Source organism: Orcinus orca, chromosome 1 (assembly GCF_937001465.1).
Source record: "Orcinus orca chromosome 1, mOrcOrc1.1, whole genome shotgun sequence".
Lineage (NCBI taxonomy): Eukaryota > Metazoa > Chordata > Mammalia > Artiodactyla > Delphinidae > Orcinus > Orcinus orca.
In genome coordinates, this window is record NC_064559.1 from 99650554 (window position 1) to 99672283 (window position 21730).

The following is a 21730-nucleotide window of genomic DNA, read 5'->3' on the forward strand; positions in this document are numbered from 1 at the left end:
GCAATGCTGGGCAGCCTCTGAAGGTGGGAATCGAGATTGGTGGGAATTGGGGCTGGTTTGAAGATTGGCTGAGCCATCCCTCCCTCATGCTGACCCCCGGTCAGGGATCGAGGAGGAGCGCCAGGACCTGACGACGGCACTGGGGCTGGTGAAGGAGCTGCTGTCCAACGTAGACCAGGATGTGCACGAGCTGGAGAAAGGGGCCCGCCTGCAGGAGATCTACAACCGTATGGACCCTCGGGCCCAGGCCCCGGTGCCTGGCAAGGGCCCTTTTGGCCGAGAGGAGCTTCTGCGGCGCAAGCTCATCCACGATGGCTGCCTGCTCTGGAAGACAGCTACTGGGCGCTTCAAAGGTCAGTGGTCAGCTTGGCAGGCCAGGCAAGAGTCCGCGGTCAGATATAAAGCAGGAGAAGCATCCCAGCCCTTAGGACCTCTTTTAATGCAGCCCTCTACCCAGGGTGAGACCCAGTGGGAGGAAAATATGTGGTCTCTGTTGCGACAAAAGTCTGAATTCTGGATTTCACGGGCGATACAAGGACTTCCTTGTCAGTATTTATTCATTTCTTTGGTTCTCACATGCCCAGAAAGCTACTGGTTTTGATGAAGAAAACAGCAATTCCAGGATCAGAGGACAAGATCAGGGTAGTTGGTTCTTCCAGCTGGAATCCCAGCCACCAGGGCTGGGGAATGGGCAGGAGCTTTGGGAACACAGCTAGGGAAGGCCCACGGGAGGGGGTGGAGCCCAGCGAAGGGCGGGCTGAGTGGAGAAGAGAAAAGGGGGTGGGGCATGTTGGGCTGGGGCACTCTTTCCCAGGCTCTCTTCCCAGACTGCACTGGCCAATGCTTTCCTACCTAAATCAAGACAAGAGAGTTGCAGACATTCGCTATGGGGGTGAGGAATGAGGGGCAGGAGTATACTGTGCTACCTGAGGCCAGAGCCTGCCTGCACTTCTGTCCTGTGTCATGAAATCCCCACTTCATAAGCTTGAGTATTGCAGGCTTCACCAGCCACTTTCCTTCATCCCTTTCTCTCCTTCCCATCCCTCCCACGCCGAAGCTAAGAATATAAAGCATGGGGGGGTTAAAAATAGCAAGGGTGGAGAGCTTTATTTCTGAAAGCCCTCCCCTTCTCTGTGCCCACAACTTAGAAAGATCTCCAAGGGCAAAGGGTAAGTGTGTGTCTTCTCGACTGTGACATCCAACTTTCTTGGGCTTGACCTTTATTTCCCCTTAAGTCTTAAAGCATAGGACCTCTTAGGATCTGAGAGCCTGGAAGGTGGGGCAGAGAAGGAAAATGAAAGCAGGGCCTGCTGGGGTTGAAGGAGATTGGGATTGTTCAGTGGTGGGAGAGATGGCTAAGGAACCCAACTGTTCTCCTCCCTGTGGAGCACAAAATGAGAAGTGGCAATATGCTGGGGTGGGGGGCAGCTTAGACCAAATATCCAAAAAGGTCTTATGTTAGTTTTTCAACATGGAACTGAAAGGCTCTGGGAATCCTTTTACCCTCACAAAAATTCTGGACCCTTTCACACAGAAGAATACACATGTGATATATTAATATGTAAAGTTGCTTATGCAACTTCAGAGGATTTGCAGAGCCTCTGAAGCCCAACAGTAGACATCCTAGGGGGTCTGTAGACCCTAGGTTAAGAAACCCGCATTCATCGGATAAAGAGGGTTTTCTCCAAAGGCATTGGGTGATCGCTTATGGGCACCTCTAGCCCAAGAAGCTGATTTATCTGATGGCACATGCATTTACCCCCCATTTCTGAGCTATAAGAATGGGAGAGGTGGGAGGTCTGCAAAAGTGGAGAAAGCAACCAGAGGGAGAGAGGTCAGGAAGAGGGGAAACAGGAGCTCTAACCTAATGGGGTAGACCTGGTCCTTGAGAAAGAGAAACAGCTGCTCAGACACTCTATAATGCTGACTGTCCTGCCTTTATCCTCCTGCCAGATGTGCTCATGCTGCTGATGACAGATGTGCTGGTATTTCTCCAGGAGAAGGACCAGAAGTACATCTTTCCTGCCCTGGTGAGACCTTCTACCTTCTTCTTCCTCAGCACAGACAAGTGTTGAGGCCCTTCTTGCTTTCTTACCCCAGCCTGGAAGAACCCTGGAATCCTCCAGGGTCAAACAGCTGTTATTGTAGCCATTACTATAATATAATAAGGAGAAATAAGAACAGCCAAGACAAATTGTTACTGTATGCAGGCACTTTTACACCTGTCAGGAAGGCCCTTTATTATCCTCTTTTTGTAGATGAGGAAAGTAAAGCTTAAAGTTAATTAAATTGTCAAGGGTCACAGGCGTTTCTAAGTCCTGTCTGGCTGGCAGCCTGGGTTCTTAACTTGTATTCTCAGCTGACTCTTCAATCCTTTGGGTATTCCAGAAGGACTGAAGACTCAAATATCCAGGGGTCAGGATTCCCAGCTTTAATCCTTCCTTTCCCCTGACTGGCAGGACAAGCCCTCGGTGGTGTCACTGCAGAATCTAATTGTGCGGGACATCGCCAACCAGGAGAAAGGGATGTTTCTGATCAGCGCGGCACCCCCTGAGATGTATGAGGTCCACACGGCATCCCGGGATGACCGGAGCACCTGGATCCGCGTCATTCAGCAGAGCGTGCGAGTGTGAGTGTGTGTATGGCCTCACAGTACCTGCAGTTTCAGGCCCCAGGCCACAGCACTCCCAGGGAATGGAACCCAGGGTTCAGAGGTAGAGGCAGAGGCCAGGGGAGAGACAAGATGGCCCAAGGCAGGAAATGTCATCTATGTTCTACTGTCCTGTAAAGTCGCACTTTATATGATGACGACCGCAACCACCTTCCAAATGCAGCAAGAGCTGACAAGCCAAAGGAATACTTTAAGCTGTCACATTCTGGCATACCTGCCAGCCAGCAGTACAGTTTCACCTCCATTAACATCTTAGTCTGTAGGCAGTGGGCCATCATTTGGATTGTACTGTCTTTTACCTTTATTTTCTAAAAATAAATGAAAAAGAGGGTACTGAAAGCATTGATACTAGTGGTAAGAGGAGCAAAACTCAAACTCCATACAACAGAGGCAAGAAGGAAATCATTTCATGTGCTAAAGCAGCAGATCTTTGGCTTCTGTTGGACACACATTAGATTTGAGGCAGTCAACTGTGTGTCTGTTGTGATGAAAAAAAGTAAAGTGCATATTAAATGTTGAAAATGGATTCTCAAAGATTATGCCTGAAGAATAAATTCAGTTAAGATGTTTATGTTTTTTTTTTTAGTAATTTAATATTTTTTTAATTTATTTATTTTTGGCTGGTTTAGGTCTTTGTTGCTGCGTGCAGGCTTTCTCTAGTTGCAGCGAGTAGGGGCTGCTCTTCGTTGCGGTGCACAGGCTTCTCATCGCAGTAGCTTCTCTTGTTGCAGAGCTCAGATTCTAGGCACACGGGCTTCAGTAGTTGCAGTGCACGGGCTCAGTAGTTGTGGCTCGCGGGCTCTAGAGCGCAGGCTCAGTAGTTGTGACGCACGGATTTAGTTGCTCTGCGGCATGTGGGATCTTCCCGGACCAGGGCTCAAACCCATGTCCCCTGCATTGGCAGGCGAATTCTTAACCACTGTGCCACTAGGGAAGTCCTATGAGTTTTTTTTTAGCTTTTAGAGAATGGATTCTTCTCTACTTTATATTATGTAAACCTTTTTTTTTTTTTTTACTTCTGCAGTTAAGACTTTGAACAAATTTTTCAGAAATGTGTGCAAAGTATGAAATTACCAATTCTAGGAAAACAAGGCAAAGTACCTGTCCCATTGGCCATAGATCTATAGTGCCCTTTTTATTAATAATATTAGTATTTGTAGTTGCAAAAATAATATTATTCATTATAATTGATTTATTGAGCTTCTGCCGTGTTCAAAGCAGTGGTACATTATTTCCTTTAATCCTCACGGAAAACCTGTGAGGAAGATATTATCCCCATTTCTCACATGAGGAAATAAAGAGGTTACCACCTGGTAAATTGTGGAGCCAGGATTTGAGCCCAGGGTGCTTGATGCCAAAAACTGTAGCTGTCCCTCTGCACTATGCTACTTCTCCAGGTGACCTTTGGAGAGGTACAGACCAGTAGATGCAGATGATCAGTGCCAGGAAAAGGAGAGGGTCAAGAGTGGATGAAGCCAGGGCGTGGAGCTGATGAGGCTTACCAGGGAGAAATAGAGCACATTTGGGAAGGAGGGTAGGCAGATTCCTGGTGTGTAACCTGACTTCCTTCCCCAAACCCCACCCAACCTGTTATCTCTCCAGATGCCCATCCAGGGAGGACTTCCCCCTGATTGAGACAGAGGATGAGGCTTACCTGCGGCGTATCAAGAGTAAGTCCACCCACAGGGTTTGTTTAAATAATTTATGACGTATCCACACAGTGGAATACTGTCTAAAAAGTGAGATGGCTCTATGAGGGCTGATGTAGATCCATAACCAAAATATATTGTTAAGCGAAAAGAGCAAGGTTGAAAACACTGTAAAGTATATGCTACCACTGGCGTGAAAATATTGGGGATAGATACAGGTCATACGTATTTTGTATATGTGTGTGCAATATCTCTAGGAAGATAAGATACTATTACTGTGGCTTCCTCTGGGCAGGGAAAGTAGGAATAACAGAGTTAAGATTGTAACTTACTTTTTTACTATAAGGCCTTATATTAGTTGGGGTATGATCTAACTGCTATACAAAAAGATTAACAAAAATCAGTCGGTTACACAAGGTAGGTTATTTCTCTCCACATAACAGTCCAGAAGTGGGAAGTGCAGGGTAGTTGTGCAGTTCTGCCCTCTTCAACGTGAAGATTCCCCATCTCTAGGTCCTCTATGTCTGTGTCTCCATCACTACTCCAGCTCCTGCTATCACATCTGCATCCCAGCTAGCAAGGAGTGGGTAAAGAACAAGGAGAGTTTATACCGATTTTTTTTAAGGGCAGATCTGGAAGACTGTCACATCTGTTGGCCAGAATTTAGTCACGTGGCAATGCCTAGCTGCAAGCCAGGCTGGGAAGTCGAGTGTAACTGGGCAGCTGTGTGCCCAGATGAAACTTGCATACCTTCTCTTATTAAAGGAAGGTGGGGAGAATGGGAACTGGTGGACAGCCTGCAGTCCCTGCCACACATTGTTTTACTTTTGTTTTTAAAACGAAAGTACATGTGTTACTTTTCCCCAAAAAAAGTTATTTTCTTTTTCATATATGCCAAAAAACCAAAATTAAGTCCTGCCACTCTGCCCAGGCCTGGCCCCTGACCCCTGGAGCTGCCCCTACACTACTGGCTCTTCCGGGTGCTCACCTGTTTCTCATCCACAGTGGAGCTGCAGCAGAAAGACCGGGCACTGGTGGAGCTGCTGCAGGAGAAGGTTGGGCTGTTTGCTGAGATGACCCACTTCCAGGTGGAAGAGGATGGCGGCAGCGGGATGCCGCTGCCCACCCTGCCCAGGGGGCTTTTCCGCTCTGAGTCCCTCGAGTCCCCTCGTGGCGAGCGGCTGCTGCAGGATGCCATCCGAGAGGGTGAGGGGGCTCCTAGGGAAGAGTCCAGACTCATCCACTCACCATCATAAAATATGGACCCGTGGCTAGACCTGGACACACACAGACAAGGGGGATGTCAGCCCCATAGGCCATAACTCCCCTGAGTGCCTGTTGTTTGTGGGGGAAGATGGTCCTTGCTGCTGTTTGACACCTCTCATCCTGCACGTACTTGTGCTGCCCCTTGGGACCTTTAATGACCTTTGCCTTGTATGTGGTGGTGGCAGTGAGACCCCACTACATGTGCAGGGGGCATTCCTCTAGATGCCCGCATGTTCCGTGTACTGAGTGAATGGCATCCCCTCCCATCCCCCGCAGGATTCTCTGTTGCTCCTGTCCTCACCTCTTCTTTCCCCGCAGTGGAGGGCCTGAAAGACCTGCTGGTGGGGCCTGGAGTGGAGCTGCTCTTGACACCCCGGGAACCAACCCTGTCCATGGAACCGGACAGCGGTGGTAACACGAGTCCAGGAGTCACTGCCAGTGAGTGCCAGGGCAGGGGACCAAGGTAGCACGTGGGAGGGGTTAAAGAGAATGGGGTGGTACCAGGGACCAAGTAGTATCGGGGTGCTGGCGAAGTGGTTCGGCCCATCCTTTTCCCCTTCTCAACAGATGGTGAGGCCAGAACCTTCAATGGCTCCATTGAGCTCTGCAGAGCTGACTCAGACTCCAGCCAGAAGGTGGGTTTCAGGAGGTGTCAGGACTTGGCTAGAGGGAGGGAAAGGGACAGCTGCCCTATAGATCCTTGACTCAGAGCTATCAGGGACAGGCACCAGGGACTTGTGTGTCTGCTGATTCCCCATCCTTGCCCGTTTCTGCAGGATCGAAATGGAAATCAGCTGAGATCTCCCCAGGAGGTGAGATGGGAATGTGATGATATAGGAGACTGAAGGAGGGGTACTCTCATCTGAGAATTTAGAGCCCAGTTTGGAGTTGGGAGGGGGCGTGTACACCTCAAAGTACCTGCAGTCTTATTGTCCCACGCCCACACTTATTCAACTTCTGGGCAGTTCTCCCATCCTGAAGCTTGGACTCTATTCCTACTCTCTCCTCTGTCCTCAGGAAGCGTTGCAGCGATTGGTCAATCTCTATGGACTTCTACATGGCCTACAGGTCAGTGGGGCAAGGGCTAGGGTGGGAAGGGGAGGAGCCAGACCCAAGCTACCCATTTAGGTGGGACAGAATCATACTAACAGGCCTTCCTAAGCCTTCCCGGTTCGAGCTCTCCAGGAATCATGACCTGGGCCCTGGGGAGTGAGGGTGAGGGGTAGAAGAAACAGGGTCCTGATACACCCCTCTGTCTCCATTCCACCCGCAGGCGGCTGTGGCCCAGCAGGACACTTTGATGGAAGCCCGGTTCCCTGAGGGCCCCGAGCGGCGGGAGAAGCTGACCCGAGCCAACTCCCGGGATGGGGAGGCTGGCAGAGCCGGGGCTGCCCCTGTGGCTCCTGAAAAGCAGGCTACGGAACTGGCATTGCTGCAGCGGCAACACACGCTGCTGCAAGAGGAGCTACGGCGCTGCCGACGCCTCGGCGAAGAGCGGGCGACGGAGGCTGGCAGCCTGGAAGCCCGGCTCCGAGAGAGCGAGCAGGCCCGCGCCCTGCTGGAGCGGGAGGCCGAAGAGGCTCGCAGGCAGCTGGCCGCCTTGGGCCACACAGAACCACTCCCGGCTGAGGCCCCCTGGGCCCGGCGGCCTCTGGATCCGAGGCGGCGTAGCCTCCCTGCAGGCGATGCCCTGTACTTGAGTTTCACCCCCCCACAGGTAAGGAAGCTTGAAGTAGTGAACTGACATCAGGGTGGACATCAGGGTCCATGAGAGAACCAGAAAGGAATTGGAGATTTGAGGCCAAATGACATCAGGCATCAGACTTGAAGGATATAGGATACTGATGGGAGGACTGAACAGTTGCAATGGGTGCGGAAAGAAATCAGTCAGTGGTAGAGGTGCTGAGAGTTGAGTCTTCACACTGCTCATTCCGTGGCCTCCTGCTTTTCTGGCCTGCTGTCCACAGCCCAGCCGAGGCCACGACCGCCTAGATTTGCCTGTGACTATTCGCTCCGTCCATCGACCCTTTGAGGATCGAGAGAGGCAGGAGCTGGGCAGCCCCGATGAGCGGCTGCAAGATAGCAGTGACCCCGACACCGGCAGCGAGGAGGAAGGTAGCAGCCGTCTGTCTCCGCCCCATAGTCCACGAGGTGAGATCCTGGTGGAGACATGGAATGGAAATGGGATGTAACCTGGGTACAGACCCTTGGGCTGTGGTTTCCAAAAGGAGCCTGCATCCTAAAGCACGGGAACATTTAGGATGGTCCCTAACCAACCACTGAGGTCTACAGTAACTCTTGGGAGGGGCACAGAGCGCTTCCTGTTTTGCCTCCTGGTAGACAGGAAGTTGGACTCTAGGAAGCAAAGAATGTAGGGGTCTCTGCTCCAGTAAGTCCATGATTCCCAACCTTTTCAAGCAGAAATAGATTTCCAAAGTAAAAAAATTTCAAAGACCTCCAAGTTCTTATAGTTGGTTCAGGAAATACAAAATAACCCGAAGCTACTGTGACTTCATGTAATACTAATCTTGACATATTTTGTATTTTATTAATCAAATTGTGTCTCCATATACTTAACAAGTACCTAGGTGTGGATACCTTACTTTGTTGACAGAGGTTTTCCCCTCACCCAAGGATTACAGACCTCTGCCCTCCCTCACAGCTCTCTGAGCTCCTCAGCCCACAGACGGGGAGGCGTCAGTGTAGCGGTTCAGTAGATCACGGGAGCATCTGTTCACTCACTAACTTTGCCCCGTCCTCCTTCAGACTTCACCCGAATGCAGGACATCCCGGAAGAGACTGAGAGCCGTGACGGGGAGCCTGTAGCTTCAGAGAGCTAAGGGGGCCCCTCCCCCCACCCCATGTCCCCCTGAAGAACATTACTGAGGGAGGCAAACCTGGGGACTCCAATCTGCCAATGACGAGGGAACATTTGAAAGAACTGCTGATTGTCCTTGCCAGCTCTTGGGATCCTTGGACACGGGGGGCGGGGGGCGCCATTTAGGAAGCTGGGGGTATTAGGCCACAGTGCCCCCTGGTGGCATCCAGAAGCTACACTGCAGATGCCAATTTTTCATGCCTTTTTCCCTCTACTTTAGGAAAATTTATTTATTTATTGTTTATTAGTTATGGAGGGAGAGGGGAGATTTAGAGGACCAGGGACATGGGAACCAAGCCATAGGGATCAGGGGGCCTTGTCCTTTAACACTACTGGGGTTTATTCAGGCTCAACCATGCAGCTGCTGGGTTCTAGCACCCCTCCTGAGCAACACCCATCTTTGAGGAGAGGCTGCAGCCATAAGACCCTACTGCCCCTTCAGGAAGGGCTGTGGTCAGGGCCATGTCCCTCTCCCCTTCCCCTCAACCTCTTACTGCTGTCCTCCCTTCTATCTGTCTTCTATGGAAACCCCAGGGAGATAACCTGGCTTCCTAGAGTTGATGGAATACAGGTTGAGGTGGCCGTAAAGGGGGGTTGGGGGGTGAGGGGAAAAACTCACAGGGACCAGAATGTTTCTTTGTTGTTGTTGTTTTCTTTTTTGTACCAAAGCCAACTGCACGTGTTTTATATTTTTAAGAGAAGATTGTAGGCAATTAGAAATCGCAGCCTTCTATCTCTACATCTCGGAAGAACTTGAGGGATGGGGGGAACAATGACTTCTCCACTCATCTATAGTACTGGGGGACCCATTTTGACCTCTTCCCCAGCCATTTGGCCAAACAGTTCTTGGGTGAGTTGGGAAATCTCTACAAACCCTGACCTCATCCCCCACCTCAGCAACCATGACCTGAAACCTCTGCGTGAATTTGGGGGATTTTTCAATGGACCTCCCCCCGCCCAGTGCCTGCCAGCCCCAGCCAGTTTTCTGCAAATTTGATTGTTAAAAAAAAAAAAAAAGGAAAGGAAAAAAAAAAAAAAGAAAGGGAAAAAAAAGATAAAACAGGGAAAATTAAAGTCCTGGAACCCCAGGAAGTACTGTCTGTTAATGTCTGCCAGTTCTGAGGGTGCTGGTGAGGGGGAGAGCCAGGCAATGACGTGTGTTCCTCCAAAAGGAGCCTCTTCCTCTCCCAGGAAGGGTGACTGCCTCCCTGAAGACAGGGGGCGCTAACAAAAGAAACTGCTGCCAACCTTTTTTTTGCTGTCATCTTTGACGCTCACAAATACAAGGATAATAATGAAGGGACACTTAGGTTCCAGTGGCTGTTAGAGGTTCCAACATTAAAAAACTTGTTTTCATCTCATTTGCATGCCATGCTCAGGAATTGCATCAGCCTCTTGCCCCCTTCCCTCCCTTTCATCACAGCTCCTGTTAGCCTCTCCCCAGAGTCATTCATGTTCAGGTTCAGCCCTCACTCTGCCCTTGTTCTTCACAGTGCCAGAGCCCTGGTTTAACCTTTTTAAGAAGGTTTCCCTCATAAGAGCTGCTCATTTGCTCTTTGCCATTTTGAGAGGCAGTGAGAGATTAAGTAGGTTTCAGTTCTTGTTTTTGGTTAATTTTTTGCTTCCTGTTTCTGGTTAATACCCTGCTCTGGGGCTGTAGGGGGAGGGGTGAGAGAGTCTAGAGTTGTATAAATGCTGGCACAGTGCACAGACCTCTGTTGGAGCCCATGGGGTAAGATGGGAAGGATGGGGCTCATGACCTCAGCTAGAAAGAGGAACTGAAATCACCTGGGGTGGGGGGCAGGCTTGGGGGAGCAGCCAGCACCCTCCACTCCTGTCATTCTCATCCATCAGCATCTGGCCTTGACAAGGTGCCTTCTCATCCATAATGGAATCTGTGAGGTAGGAATTGTTTTCATTTCATAGACAGGGAAACCTGGGTGCAGAGGAGCCAGGAAAGGGCCAGCCCGCCTAGCTGCAGTCCTCCACTTCCCCTCCTCGGCTACTCTGCTGAAAAACACCAGAGCTCCAAAGTTTCCAACACGATGGCCCATGGCTCAGCAGCTGTCTGCCACGTCAGCGGGAAGCAGCTGGGACCCAAAGCTGTAAAGGCAGAGCAGGGGGATGTTAGCATCCAAAGACCACCAGGAAAGGGAATGCAGGTGCCTCCAGCGTTCTTACAGATCCAGTGAAGGATGCAGGTCAAGAGGGTAACGGAAACCTGGGGACGCAGAGCCCAGAGCGTGGGTTCCGAGAAGCCCACAGCTCACAGGAGAGCTGCTCTGTCCCTCCTGCCGCCCCTGGACTGAAACCCCCTCCTCATCCTTGATCCCAAAACAAGACACACATGTCTCTGACATGGTAGTTCCTCTGAGATTAGTCCCTCTCTCACGTCTTTCCCATTCTGTCCGTTGTCCCCTCTCTATTCCCATTTTTGGAAACTCAGTCTTACTCTCTGTCTACCCTGTTGGCAGTTTCACAGCTCTGTGGCTTGAGCTCCAGGGAGCCAGGGCCCAGCTTCTTGCCACAGCAATGCCTCCTTTCCATTGCACCCTCCCCTCCCTCTCCCATCCCAAAGGGTGGGTCTGCATGCATTCATTCACCTCTGACTTGGATCTGTTTAAACTTTGTCAATATTTACCTCCGGATCCCATAAAGCAGCGATGCTCCCAGAGGAGCCAATATCCCGAGCCCCAGCAGGGCCATCAGAGGAGCTGCAGGGGGTGGGAAGCGGGGCACTTGAGTGGTGGAGGATTTTCCATCCTGAATTGGCTGGGAATAGATGTGGATTTTGGAACCGTTTAAACATTATCAAAGAAAGGAAATTAAACATCAAGAGGCTAATTAAATCTCTTTAGCATTGCTTAATATGGTGTGAATTAGGCGGCTCTTTCGAGCCTCTCCTGTTCAGCAACTGGATGGAGCTGGTGCAGGCGGTGCCCCCTCCAGAGGGGGCTCCACCCACTCAGGAGGCACCGTGCCCAGCTGGGTTCAAGACAAGTCAGACCTTGGGCTGGGGCAATGGCAGTGGGAGCTCCACCCCATTTTCCCTCTGCCACCTCCCTCCTTCCCAGGGGCTCCCCCCTGGAAAGTCCCTTCTGATGGCTAGCATTTATCATTGCTGGGTGTCTATGGATACAGAAAGCAAAGGGGAACCCCGCTGCCCTGGAGTGCACAGCTTCAAGAGGGGCCTGAGGGGCCAACCCCTCATTCAGTTCCTTATGTAAAACTTTCACTCCAGAGCATGTAAAAATTCCAGACAAGACCTTTATGGCTCCTTGTCCCTGTCTCTCAGTTGCCCCCTTATTTCTTCCTTTTTTCTTCTGTCTCCATTTTACATGGGGTGTAAGAATAATACGTAAAACTCTATTTCAGGCACTGTTACATCCTTAACAGCCCATTTTAAATTGAGAAAACAGGTACAGAGAAGTAAAGTAACTTACCGAGGTCCCTCAGCTGGTTAGTGTCAGACCTAGGATGTGAATCCAGGTGTTCTGACACCTGAGTTGATGCTCTGAGCTAAGCCCTTGGGGGAGGAGGAAGAGTAGCACCATATTCTGTGGTTCGCACTCCTCCGGCTGCACATTCAGCCTCCTCTTCTCCCAACCCCCTCCCGCATCTCTTGCCTCCCTGTGCCCCACACACACCCTTGGCTTGTCCTTATCCTCACTTCTCCCTCCAAATCCTGATTTAGGGAGAGACACACGGGTACGCCCAGCCAGAAACGGGTTTGCACCCCGGGCTTGGCTGGAGCTAGGGATCCAGCAAGACCCCACACACAGCAGGGAGAACCACAGCTTTTGTTGCTGAGGTGTCTGTGGGCAGCAAGTTTCTGTAGACACTAATGAGATGGTAAGAAGGTAGAGGTGGCCAGAGAAGGGCATATTTGCCCTTTGTTGCACCAGAGAAGGACAAGGGTACACCCCATTTGAGGTGAGGGAGGGAGGGTGGAGGGGATAGAGGGAGATAAGCATTGACCTATGACCCAATTAGTCTAGAACCCTTAGGGAAATTTTCCCGGGAATTCTCACAGAAGGCAGAAATGGGGCAAAGAATCCTTTTGGCCACCTTGACCTGGAGGTGGAACTGAGATGAAAGGTGCAGACACTTTGTGTATGCTCCAGAGGTTTATTCTCAGATACTCATCATTCCCATCTCCATGTAGAGACTTCCACTTGGTCATACCCAGCCCTGACCTGGGTCCCAGCCTCCCTGTTCCCCCATAGCCAGAGCTGGGGATCAAAGATCAGACTTTCCCTGAGGGCCTTGCATCGTGGCAGAAGGGCCAACCTCTCTCTCCCTAGGATGCGTGGATCCCCGCAAAGAGGAGGGGGTTTACCTTGCCCCCTTCACCCAGGTGTCCCTTTGTCCAGGTTGGTAAGCCTGGTAGAAGGGCCACCCTCCCAAGGGGTGCTCTCCATCCACCGCCTGCCCACCTCCTTTAGGGCCACCTGTTCTACCCAGCCCCGCCCCTGGGGCCACAGCCTTGCTCACAGATCCCTGAAGGTGTCTGCCAGGGCCTACCGGGGCTCCCGCCTTAGGAAGCAGTACAGCATGGGGTTGAGACAGCTGTTGCTGTGTGCCAGGCAGGTGGTGATACGGAAGACATAGGTATGGATAGTGTAGAAAGTGCTGTCCCAGGGCACCAGGTCAGACTTCAACAGGACACCCCAAAGAGGGACCACGTGGTTGGGGAACTAGCAGAGGAAGAAGGAGGCCAGAAGGATGTGGACGGAGAGGGCCACGACTCTGCTGTCCTGCCGTTGCCGCCGCCGCAGGAAGGCCAGGAACAGCAGGTAGCTGTTGGTGATGATGCCCAGTGGCACCATAAAAGCCAGGACCACCCTCTGCAGCTGGTAGGCCCCTAGCCGATACCTGCTGGGGAAGCGCAGCAGGCACAGACGCATGCCAGTCACCTCGCCCTTGGCCCCAAAGACAGCCGTGGGCACCGTCACCAGGGCAGCTGCCACCCACACGGCCAGGGTGGCCACACGGGCCCAGAAGAGCGAGAGGTGGGTGCCGGGTCCTGCAGCCATGGCCACCACCCAGTATCGGGCAACACTCAGCACCGTGATGAAGAAGATGCTGGTGTAGATGTTGAGGACGGTGGCTGTCAGGACCATTTTGCAGAGGGCACCTCCGAAGGGCCAGTGGAAGTCCAGTGCCGGCTCGGCTGCCTAGAAGGGGAGAGTGAGTGCCAGCCCCAGGTCTGCCAAAGCTAGTTTAAAGACAAAAGTGTCGGTGGGCAGGGGGCTCGCCGAGCGCAGTTACCCAGAACCCAGAGTCCGGCCAAATTTCCCAGCAAGCCGATGTCCCCCACGAGCCCATAGGCCAGGGCAACCCTCAGGGCTAGGAATCCAACAGGCATCATATCTTCATCAGCACTCAGCACACTGCCTCCAGAGGTGTTGACCCATAAAGCAGGCGGGGGCACAGAGGTGTTGGGCGTGGGCATCGCAGGGCATCAGACGTCGGTGGTGCTGGGCAGAGGGGCCAGGGGTGCCTGCCAGACTGGCAGGGGCCACCTAAGGCACTCAGCAGGACGGTGTATATCTGAGCGCTTCTCTGCTTCTCTCGGGGCCTCTGGCTGCCTGGAGACCCAGCCCACGCCCACACCTCAGGGGGCGGGTGGTGGAGGGACAACCTGCCTCTTCTCTGTTGGTCTTGGTGGTGGGTGGGGCAGGGTGAGAGAGAACCTGAACGTTGGGATAAATGTGTTTGTGTTTGTGTAGAGCTCTATGCAGAAGAGGATGGGGGGAGGGAGAATGATCCCACTATGCAGGGCAGCCCCAAGCCTCCAATCCAGGGAGAGGGACACAGATACCCCATCTCAGGGATGACAGGAACCAAACTGGAGCCCCCTCTAATCCTAACAGTGTTCAGGGGCCCCCTTCTCTGCAGAAAATGCTCCCTTGGAGCCAAGGGGAAGGGGCCTGGGAGGGAGCATGGAGGCAGGGAATCAGAATAGGTATTTGAGAGAGAAAGAGCAGAAGTTCTGGGGTCCCAGATCTGCTCCTCACTCGCTGTGTGACTATGAGTGAATTACTTTACTCGCCTGAGCCTCAGTTTCCTAGCTTAAATTTTTCAGGTAAAACTCTCTGCTTTACGGGATTGGTGTGGTAAAATGAGATAACACATGAAAAAGCACTTTATACATTGCTATTTGCATGAGTGATTATTATTATTATTATTTTTTTTTTTTTTTTGCGGTACGCGGGCCTCTCACTGCTGTGGCCTCTCCCGTTGCGGAGCACAGGCTCCGGATGCGCAGGCTCCGGGTGCGCAGGCTCAGCGGCCATGGCTCACGGGCCCAGCCGCTCCGCGGCACGTGGGATCTTCCCAGACCGGGGCACGAACCCATGTCCCCTGCATTGGCAGGCGGACTCTCAACCACTGTGCCACCAGGGAAGCCCGAGTGATTATTATTTCAAAGGAAAAGTTGGGGGTGTTTGTGGCACAAGGGAGCAAGGTACCGAGCAGCTATTATCACCATGCCCAGGGAACAGTGCCAACTAAAACACAGGTTGGAATTCATTGCAGCGTCAAGTGACTTTGAGGCTAAGGGCAGGGAGGAAAAGGGGAGAGGAAGTCACAGCTTCCTGTTCCCTCCCTACTGGGGAACACAGCCTACGAGGACCTGAGCAGGCCTGGGGCATGCCCTCAGTTCTCTTCTTGCTAAGAAGTCCTGTAACCTCTACCACTCCCGCTGCCATTTCACCCTTTCCTTCTCTAATCTGTGGAGACAGAAGTCAGTGGTACCCCCTACTCTCTCCTGCAACCCCCAAACCCCCTTTCAGAGGTGTGGTTTCTGAGATATACCCTCACCACACCTCATCCTGCCTCCCCATGATCTCAGCCCTAAATGGAAAAAGTGCATCATTGGGTCCTCCCCTTTTGTGCCCGTATCCCTATCCTTTGCAGAATTTGCAGTGATGGGGGAAAATAGAAGACGTGGGGCGAGGGGCAGGGTGTAGATAAAAGAATGAGGCTTTTTCAAAATATTCAGCACCTTCCTGTCCTCTGCTAGCTAACTAAGATGTTTGACGTTCAGTTCCCTTGAGTGCTAGGGGAGGAGAGGGGCCCTTTCAGCATAATCAACAATGGGTTTGATGAACCTTATAGGAGAGACCCAGGGGTGAAAGAGATTCAGACTGGGTGCCAGGATGTTTGGGTCCTTCAGCAAGGGATGGGTGTGAAGGGGGTGGCCGAAGGGGAGTGCCCAGCCCAAGTTCAGGTGAGCCCCAGGGGCTACCTCCCGGCCTCAGGGACTGCTCCTGTGTGACTTGTGCCAATCACTCCCTCTCTCAGGGCCATGTTTACTCTTCCACCCATCCTGCATCACCTTGTCCATCTGGCAGCCACGATGTCTTTTAATGCACTGGACCGATTGTCTCTTGGCTTGGAAAACAGAAGCTGGGTCAGAATTTCAGGGTTCTGCTTTCCATTTGAAATATCCGGTCCTCTGATCATTTTTTTTTTTACCTTTATTCTTTTCTAATCTAAATCCTTTCCCTTGGTCTGAGACTATCAACACTCCTTTGTGGTTATGTAGAGAGGTGGTGCCGCCAACTGACCAAGTTTAAGAACTTCACTTTGGGCCCCTTCATTTTAGTATTTTGTTAGTTTGTTCCTTGATTCATCCATTCATTCACTAATCACAGCATTTCTTGAACACTTACTATGTGCCAGGCACTGTGCTAGATGCTGGGGAGACGAAAACATAATATGGTCCCTATCCTCATAAAATATAATAAGCTTTTTGAGATGGGTGGGCTTTTCAGATCCTCTAGTTCAGTTTCTCATTTTGTAGGGGGTGAAAGTGACTTGTCCAAGGCCACAGGGGAAGTAGTGGCAGAGTGAGGATTTGAGATAAAAGTCTTCTGACTCCTAGAATCTAGCTCTTTCCAGTACATCACAAAACCCTTTGGGCATTTCTTTCCACCTCTAACCTGTTGCCCTTCCGAGTGCCAGAAGTGACAGACCCTGCCCTTGGGGAGCGCCAAAGGAAAGAGCGGCAGGATATGGACAGAAGGATAGCGACAACTCTGCTTTCGATGCTCTTCCCCCACAACTGCTGGAGGAAGAGGAGGGACTGGACCCAACAGAAACGCTTTTGCCATCTCTCACGTTCATATTACCCTCTAGAGCCGTACTTTTCCAGCCCCATTTTCTATCTCAGAATCCAAGTACCTGTAGTGGTAGATTACAGTGTCTCCCTTTCATAAAAGGGACTTCCAACATCTGGGCCTTCCCCTCAGTCACCTGAATATCCTCCCCTCCCTCGTCCACATGTCTTTTCAGCCCCACATCCCTGTCCTGCGCTCCAAAGCCTAGGCAAAGAGGAATTGGGGGAAGTGGCAGAAGAGACTGAGTTATCCCTCCACAGAGCATAAAGAGAGGGGATCTTGGCATTTGTATTTATGACAGTGGAGACTGAGACTAGCTGCTTGGAGGACTACAAGTGGCAGGAGGAGGGGACCTGCGCCTAATCCAGGTCTCTAACCTCACATCAACCCAATCAGCCACCACCTCTACTACTTCACGTGTCTGTCAAGGGCTACTGGAGAAAATCCTCCAGTCTTGGTAAGGGACATGGGCAGCTTCAGCGCTAAAGGGCAACTTCTGAATCAATCTCTGTCTCTCTCAACTTTATATTTTGGAAGAGCTTTATATTTACAGAAAAATTGCAAAGGCAGTGAGAGTGATCCATCTCTTCCATTTTCCACATTAAGATGAAGCTGCCAGGGCTTCCCTGGTGGCGCAGTGGTTGAGAGCCCGCCTGCCGACGCAGGGGACATGGGTTCGTGCCCCGGTCCGGGAAGATCCCACATGCCGCGGAGCGGCTGGGCCCGTGAGCCATGGCCGCTGAGCCTGCGCGTCCGGAGCCTGTGCTCCACAACGGGAGAGGCCACAACAGTGAGAGGCCCGCGTACCGCAAAAAAAAAAAAAAAAAAAAAGAAGATGAAGCTGCCAGAGCATCAAAAATAAAAAATCTTCGAGATAAATCTGACAAGAGATGTACCAATACTTGTACACTGGAAACTACAAATCACTGCTGAGAGAAATTTAGAAGATCTTAATAAATGCAGAGGTATACTGTATTCATGAGTTTGAAGACTCAATAATAAGATGTCAGTTGCCCTCATAATGGGTCTGTAGATTCAATGCAATCCTAGTCAAAATTCTAGCAGCCTTTTTAAAAGAAATTGACAAGCTGATTCTAAAATCCATGTGGAAGTGCAAATAGCCAAAAGATTTTGTAAAATAGCCAGAACAATTCAGTAAAAAGACTATAAAGTTGGAGTACTCATGTATCCAATTCCAAGCCTTTAAAGCTACGGTAGTCAAGACAGTGTGATAATAGCAAAAGGATAGACATATAAATCAGTGGAATTGAGAGTCTTGAAATAGGCCCACATATTTACAGTCAACTGATTTTCCACAAAGGTGCAAAGGCAATTTACTAAAGAACACATAGTCTTTTCAACAAATGATTTTGTAACAACTGAACACCCACATTAAAAAAAAAACAGCGTGCATGAGAGAACTTCAGTCCCTGCCTCGCACCATGCACAAAAATTAACTCAAAATGGATCATAGATCTAAATGTAAAACCTAAAACTCCAAAACTTATAAAGGAAAACAAAGGAGAAATTTTTTATGACCTTAGGTTAGGCAAAAATTTCTTAGATACAACATCAAAAGCACAATCTGTAACAGCAAGAAATTGATAATTGGGCTTCATTGAAATTAAGAACTTTTTTTTTAGCTTATTTTTTATTGAAGTATAGTTGGTTTACAATGTTGTGTTAGTTTCTGGTGTACAGCAAAGTGATTCAGATATATATAACATCTTAATGGAAAACCCTGAACTTTTTGGCCAACCATATACACACACACACACACACACACACACACACACACACACACACACACACACAGGGTATATACGCATATATACACATATGTATGTATTCTTTTTCATACTCTTTTCCATCTTATAAAGAACTTGTATCTGGACTTCCCTGGCGGTCCGGTGGTTAACACTCCGTGCTTCCAATGCAGGAGGCATGGGTTCGATCCTCCTCGGGGAAGATCCCACATGCTGCTTGGTGTAGCCAAAACAAACAAAGAACAACAACAAAAAAACCTGCATCTAGAATATCTAAGGAATTCTCACAATTCAATAATAAGAAAACAACCTTATTTTTTAAAAGGGGTAAAAGATTTGAACAGATAGTTCATCAAAGAAGACATACGGATAGCAAATAAGCACATGAGAAGATGCTCAACGTCATTAGCCTCTAGGGAAATGCAAAGTACAACCACAGTGAGATAATACTACATTCCTATTAGAATGTCTAAAAAAAAAACTCTGACCATACCAAGAGTTGGTGAGGAAGTAGGGTACCAAAACTTTCATACATTGCTGATGGGAATATAAAATTATATGATCACTTTGTAAAACAATTTGACATTTTCTTAAAAAGTTAAACATAACTCCATATGTCCTAGTCTTTCTACTCCTAGGCATTTACACAAAGAAATGAAAGTACACATTCGCATAAAGACTTGTACACCAGTGTTCACAGCAGCTTTATTTGAAGTAGCTTAAAATGGGAAACAACTCAGATGGATAACCTAATTTTCTATCAACAAGTGAATGGAGGAATCAATTGTGGTATATTCATGCAATGGAATGGTACTCAACAATTAAAAGGAATGGATTACTGCTATGTGCAACAGCAAGCATGGAGGAAAGAGCCCCGATGGCTGCCAGGCCATGGTTGTCCCTTCCTGTTTGCCTCACTGAAGCATCTGTTCCTCCTCCATCTGTTCAACATTCCAGGTCCATCTACAATGCAGCCAAGTCCTGCCTGTCCCAGCCTCCAATCCTAGCAGTGTGCTCCTCTGAAACAGGACAGCCTCATTTCTGACTCCATTTGCTCTGGGCCAGGTTCACTCTAGAGTGTCCCACACTGGGCATCCCAGGCTGTGGCTCTGAGCATGCTAGCCTTTCTGTCTTCTAAGGCCCTCTACATGAAAGGGAGGTTTCCATTTCAGATGTCAGGTATTCACCTTCCTGAGAAAGGAATGGGACAGATGCCTGCCCATGCACATGGATGAGCAGAGGCTCTTTCCGGGGCCACTGTTCTAAAACCAAACAGAGTTTAAGTCTTCAGTAATGGACACTGCTAGTCAATTTCTTGGTGGGATACCCTGCTATACTCTATACTAACATTGGTATCTGACTACAACTTACAGTGTCCAGCCTCAGAATGAGGCTTTGGCAATGCATGAAAATCTTTTTACATGTCCCCGATCAGCTTGATCTTTCATACATTCATCCAAAATGCATTTCCTGGGCATCTGGTAAGTGACAGGCACCATGCAGCCCTGGGATACACAAAGGTGATTAAGACATAGCTCCTGCCCTCAAAGAGCTCACTCTTAGTAAAGGCAGCATAAACAATACTTGTAAATACAGCATGAAAGGTACTATACTAAAGATTTAATAGAGAGTTCCAAGGTACTACAAAGGAAGAGGTGTTTAGCTTTACCTGGGATAGTCACAGAGATGAGTTTTGTACTAAGCCTTGAAATATCAGTAGATGCTTGTCCAGGGAAAGGGCATTTCAGGGGATGGGAACAGTATGATCAAAGACTTGGGGGCATGCAACTGCATGCAGAATCTGGGGAAATGCAAATGTTTCAGCATGGTTGGCACAATAGTGTGTGAAACAAGGAAAAGACCAGGAAAGATGGGTGGGGGAGGCAATAATGAGGTTATGGAGGACCTTAGGCCAGGCAGAGAAGCTTAGATTTTATCTAAGTAGAATAAGAAGCCACTAAAAGCTTTTAATCTAAACAGTGACAGAATCAGATTTATTTTTTTAAATTATCTATCTATTGACAATGTGAAAGACCATTCAAAGAGGTTGAGAATGGCAGGAGAAGAAATATCAATTAGGAGGCTTTTGTAAACAGGGGCTGGGATAGTTAGGAAGTAGAAGAGGGAAGAAATATGGATTATGTTTAGGAAATAGAATCAAGTGACTGGGGATGTAAAGAGCAGGGAGGAATTAAGAATGACCACCGGGCTTCCCTGGTGGCGCAGTGGTTGAGGGTCCGCCTGCCGATGCAGGGGACGCGGGTTCGTGCCCCGGTCCGGGAAGATCCCACATGCCGCAGAGCGGCTGGGCCCGTGAGCCATGGCCGCTGAGCCTGTGCGTCCGGAGCCTGTGCTCCGCAACGGGAGAGGCCACAACAGTGAGAGGCCCGCGTACCGCAAAAAACAACAAAAAACAAACAAAACAAAAAAAAAACAAAAAAGAATGACCACCAGTGTATAAGCTTGGGGAATTAAGTACATGGAGAGTACGTGAATGGATGGCTGGATCGATGTATAGCAGATGTATAGCATTGGCTTTAGAAAATACAGGAGGAAAAGGAGGTTGAAAAATTTGTGAACATTTGGGTATAGTGATCCAATATGCATTTGACTACATGGTCTGGAAAGAGACCTGGTCTTGAAGATCTAGACTTCAAAGGTTTCAGTGGAAAGTTGTTATGGGTAAGCTCATAGAAGGAAAGGTCCAGTAGCTTTGTGACCATGTTGGTTGCTTTCATAGCATCCATGTCCCCCTCTTCCTTTCTAAAGAACCTAATTCTGTTCCAGTACCCCTAATTCTGTTCCAGTATCCATTCCTCAAGAGCCCAGATGACTTGGAGAAAGCTAACTCCATCTCCAGCTCTAGGAGTAGATCCTGATTAGTTTAAGCCCATCACAATGTAACCATCCTCTTGACAGTAATTGGTTCAAGAGTCAAGGATTAAGCCAATCAACACGTGACATTATCCTGGTAAGTGTTATTAGTCCACAGGTTGGTCCAATCAGACTGGACTGGGGGAAGGTTTTTTTTTTTTTTTTTTTTTTTTGCGGTACGCAGGCCTCTCACTGTTGTGGCCTCTCCCTTTGTGGAGCACAGGCTCTGGACGCGCAGGCTCAGCGGCCATGGCTCACGGGCCCAGCCGCTCCGCGATATGTGGGATCTTCCCGGACCGGGGCACGAACCCGTGTCCCCTGCATCAGCAGGCGGACTCTCAACCACTGCGCCACCAGGGAATCCCCGGGGGAAGGATTTTTATTCTAGAAGTGGCAGAGAGGGTTTCTTTCTCTTGCTGGACCTAAACATAGAAATATGTGCCCCAGTTGGTGTTGGCCATCATCTTGTCAGCATGAAGGAAGCCAGTCTAAGGACAAAG

At 49.7% G+C, this 21730-nt stretch overlaps 2 protein-coding genes across 5 annotated transcripts in view; one reads left to right on the forward strand and one right to left on the reverse strand.

Annotated features, from left to right (window-relative positions):
* Nucleotides 1-9825, forward strand: part of ARHGEF2 (Rho/Rac guanine nucleotide exchange factor 2) — a 41980-nt gene extending 32155 nt beyond the window's left edge. For all 4 annotated transcript variants that reach the window (XM_033414743.2, XM_033414744.2, XM_004284585.3 and 1 more), the window contains 12 exons: nucleotides 105-353; nucleotides 1954-2030; nucleotides 2460-2629; nucleotides 4274-4341; nucleotides 5326-5526; nucleotides 5905-6024; nucleotides 6154-6221; nucleotides 6363-6398; nucleotides 6604-6654; nucleotides 6860-7303; nucleotides 7554-7737; nucleotides 8353-9825. In XM_033414743.2, the coding sequence (XP_033270634.1) occupies nucleotides 105-353; nucleotides 1954-2030; nucleotides 2460-2629; nucleotides 4274-4341; nucleotides 5326-5526; nucleotides 5905-6024; nucleotides 6154-6221; nucleotides 6363-6398; nucleotides 6604-6654; nucleotides 6860-7303; nucleotides 7554-7737; nucleotides 8353-8426 (1742 nt within the window). In that variant the 3' untranslated portion in view covers nucleotides 8427-9825. The remainder of the gene's footprint in view (nucleotides 1-104; nucleotides 354-1953; nucleotides 2031-2459; nucleotides 2630-4273; nucleotides 4342-5325; nucleotides 5527-5904; nucleotides 6025-6153; nucleotides 6222-6362; nucleotides 6399-6603; nucleotides 6655-6859; nucleotides 7304-7553; nucleotides 7738-8352) is intronic.
* A 2988-nt stretch (nucleotides 9826-12813) lies between these two features.
* Nucleotides 12814-13919, reverse strand: RXFP4 (relaxin family peptide/INSL5 receptor 4). The gene is given in 2 exon segments (XM_004286869.3): nucleotides 12814-13712; nucleotides 13715-13919. Coding segments are annotated over 2 exon segments (1104 nt in total).
* Between the last annotated feature and the right edge of the window lie 7811 nt (nucleotides 13920-21730).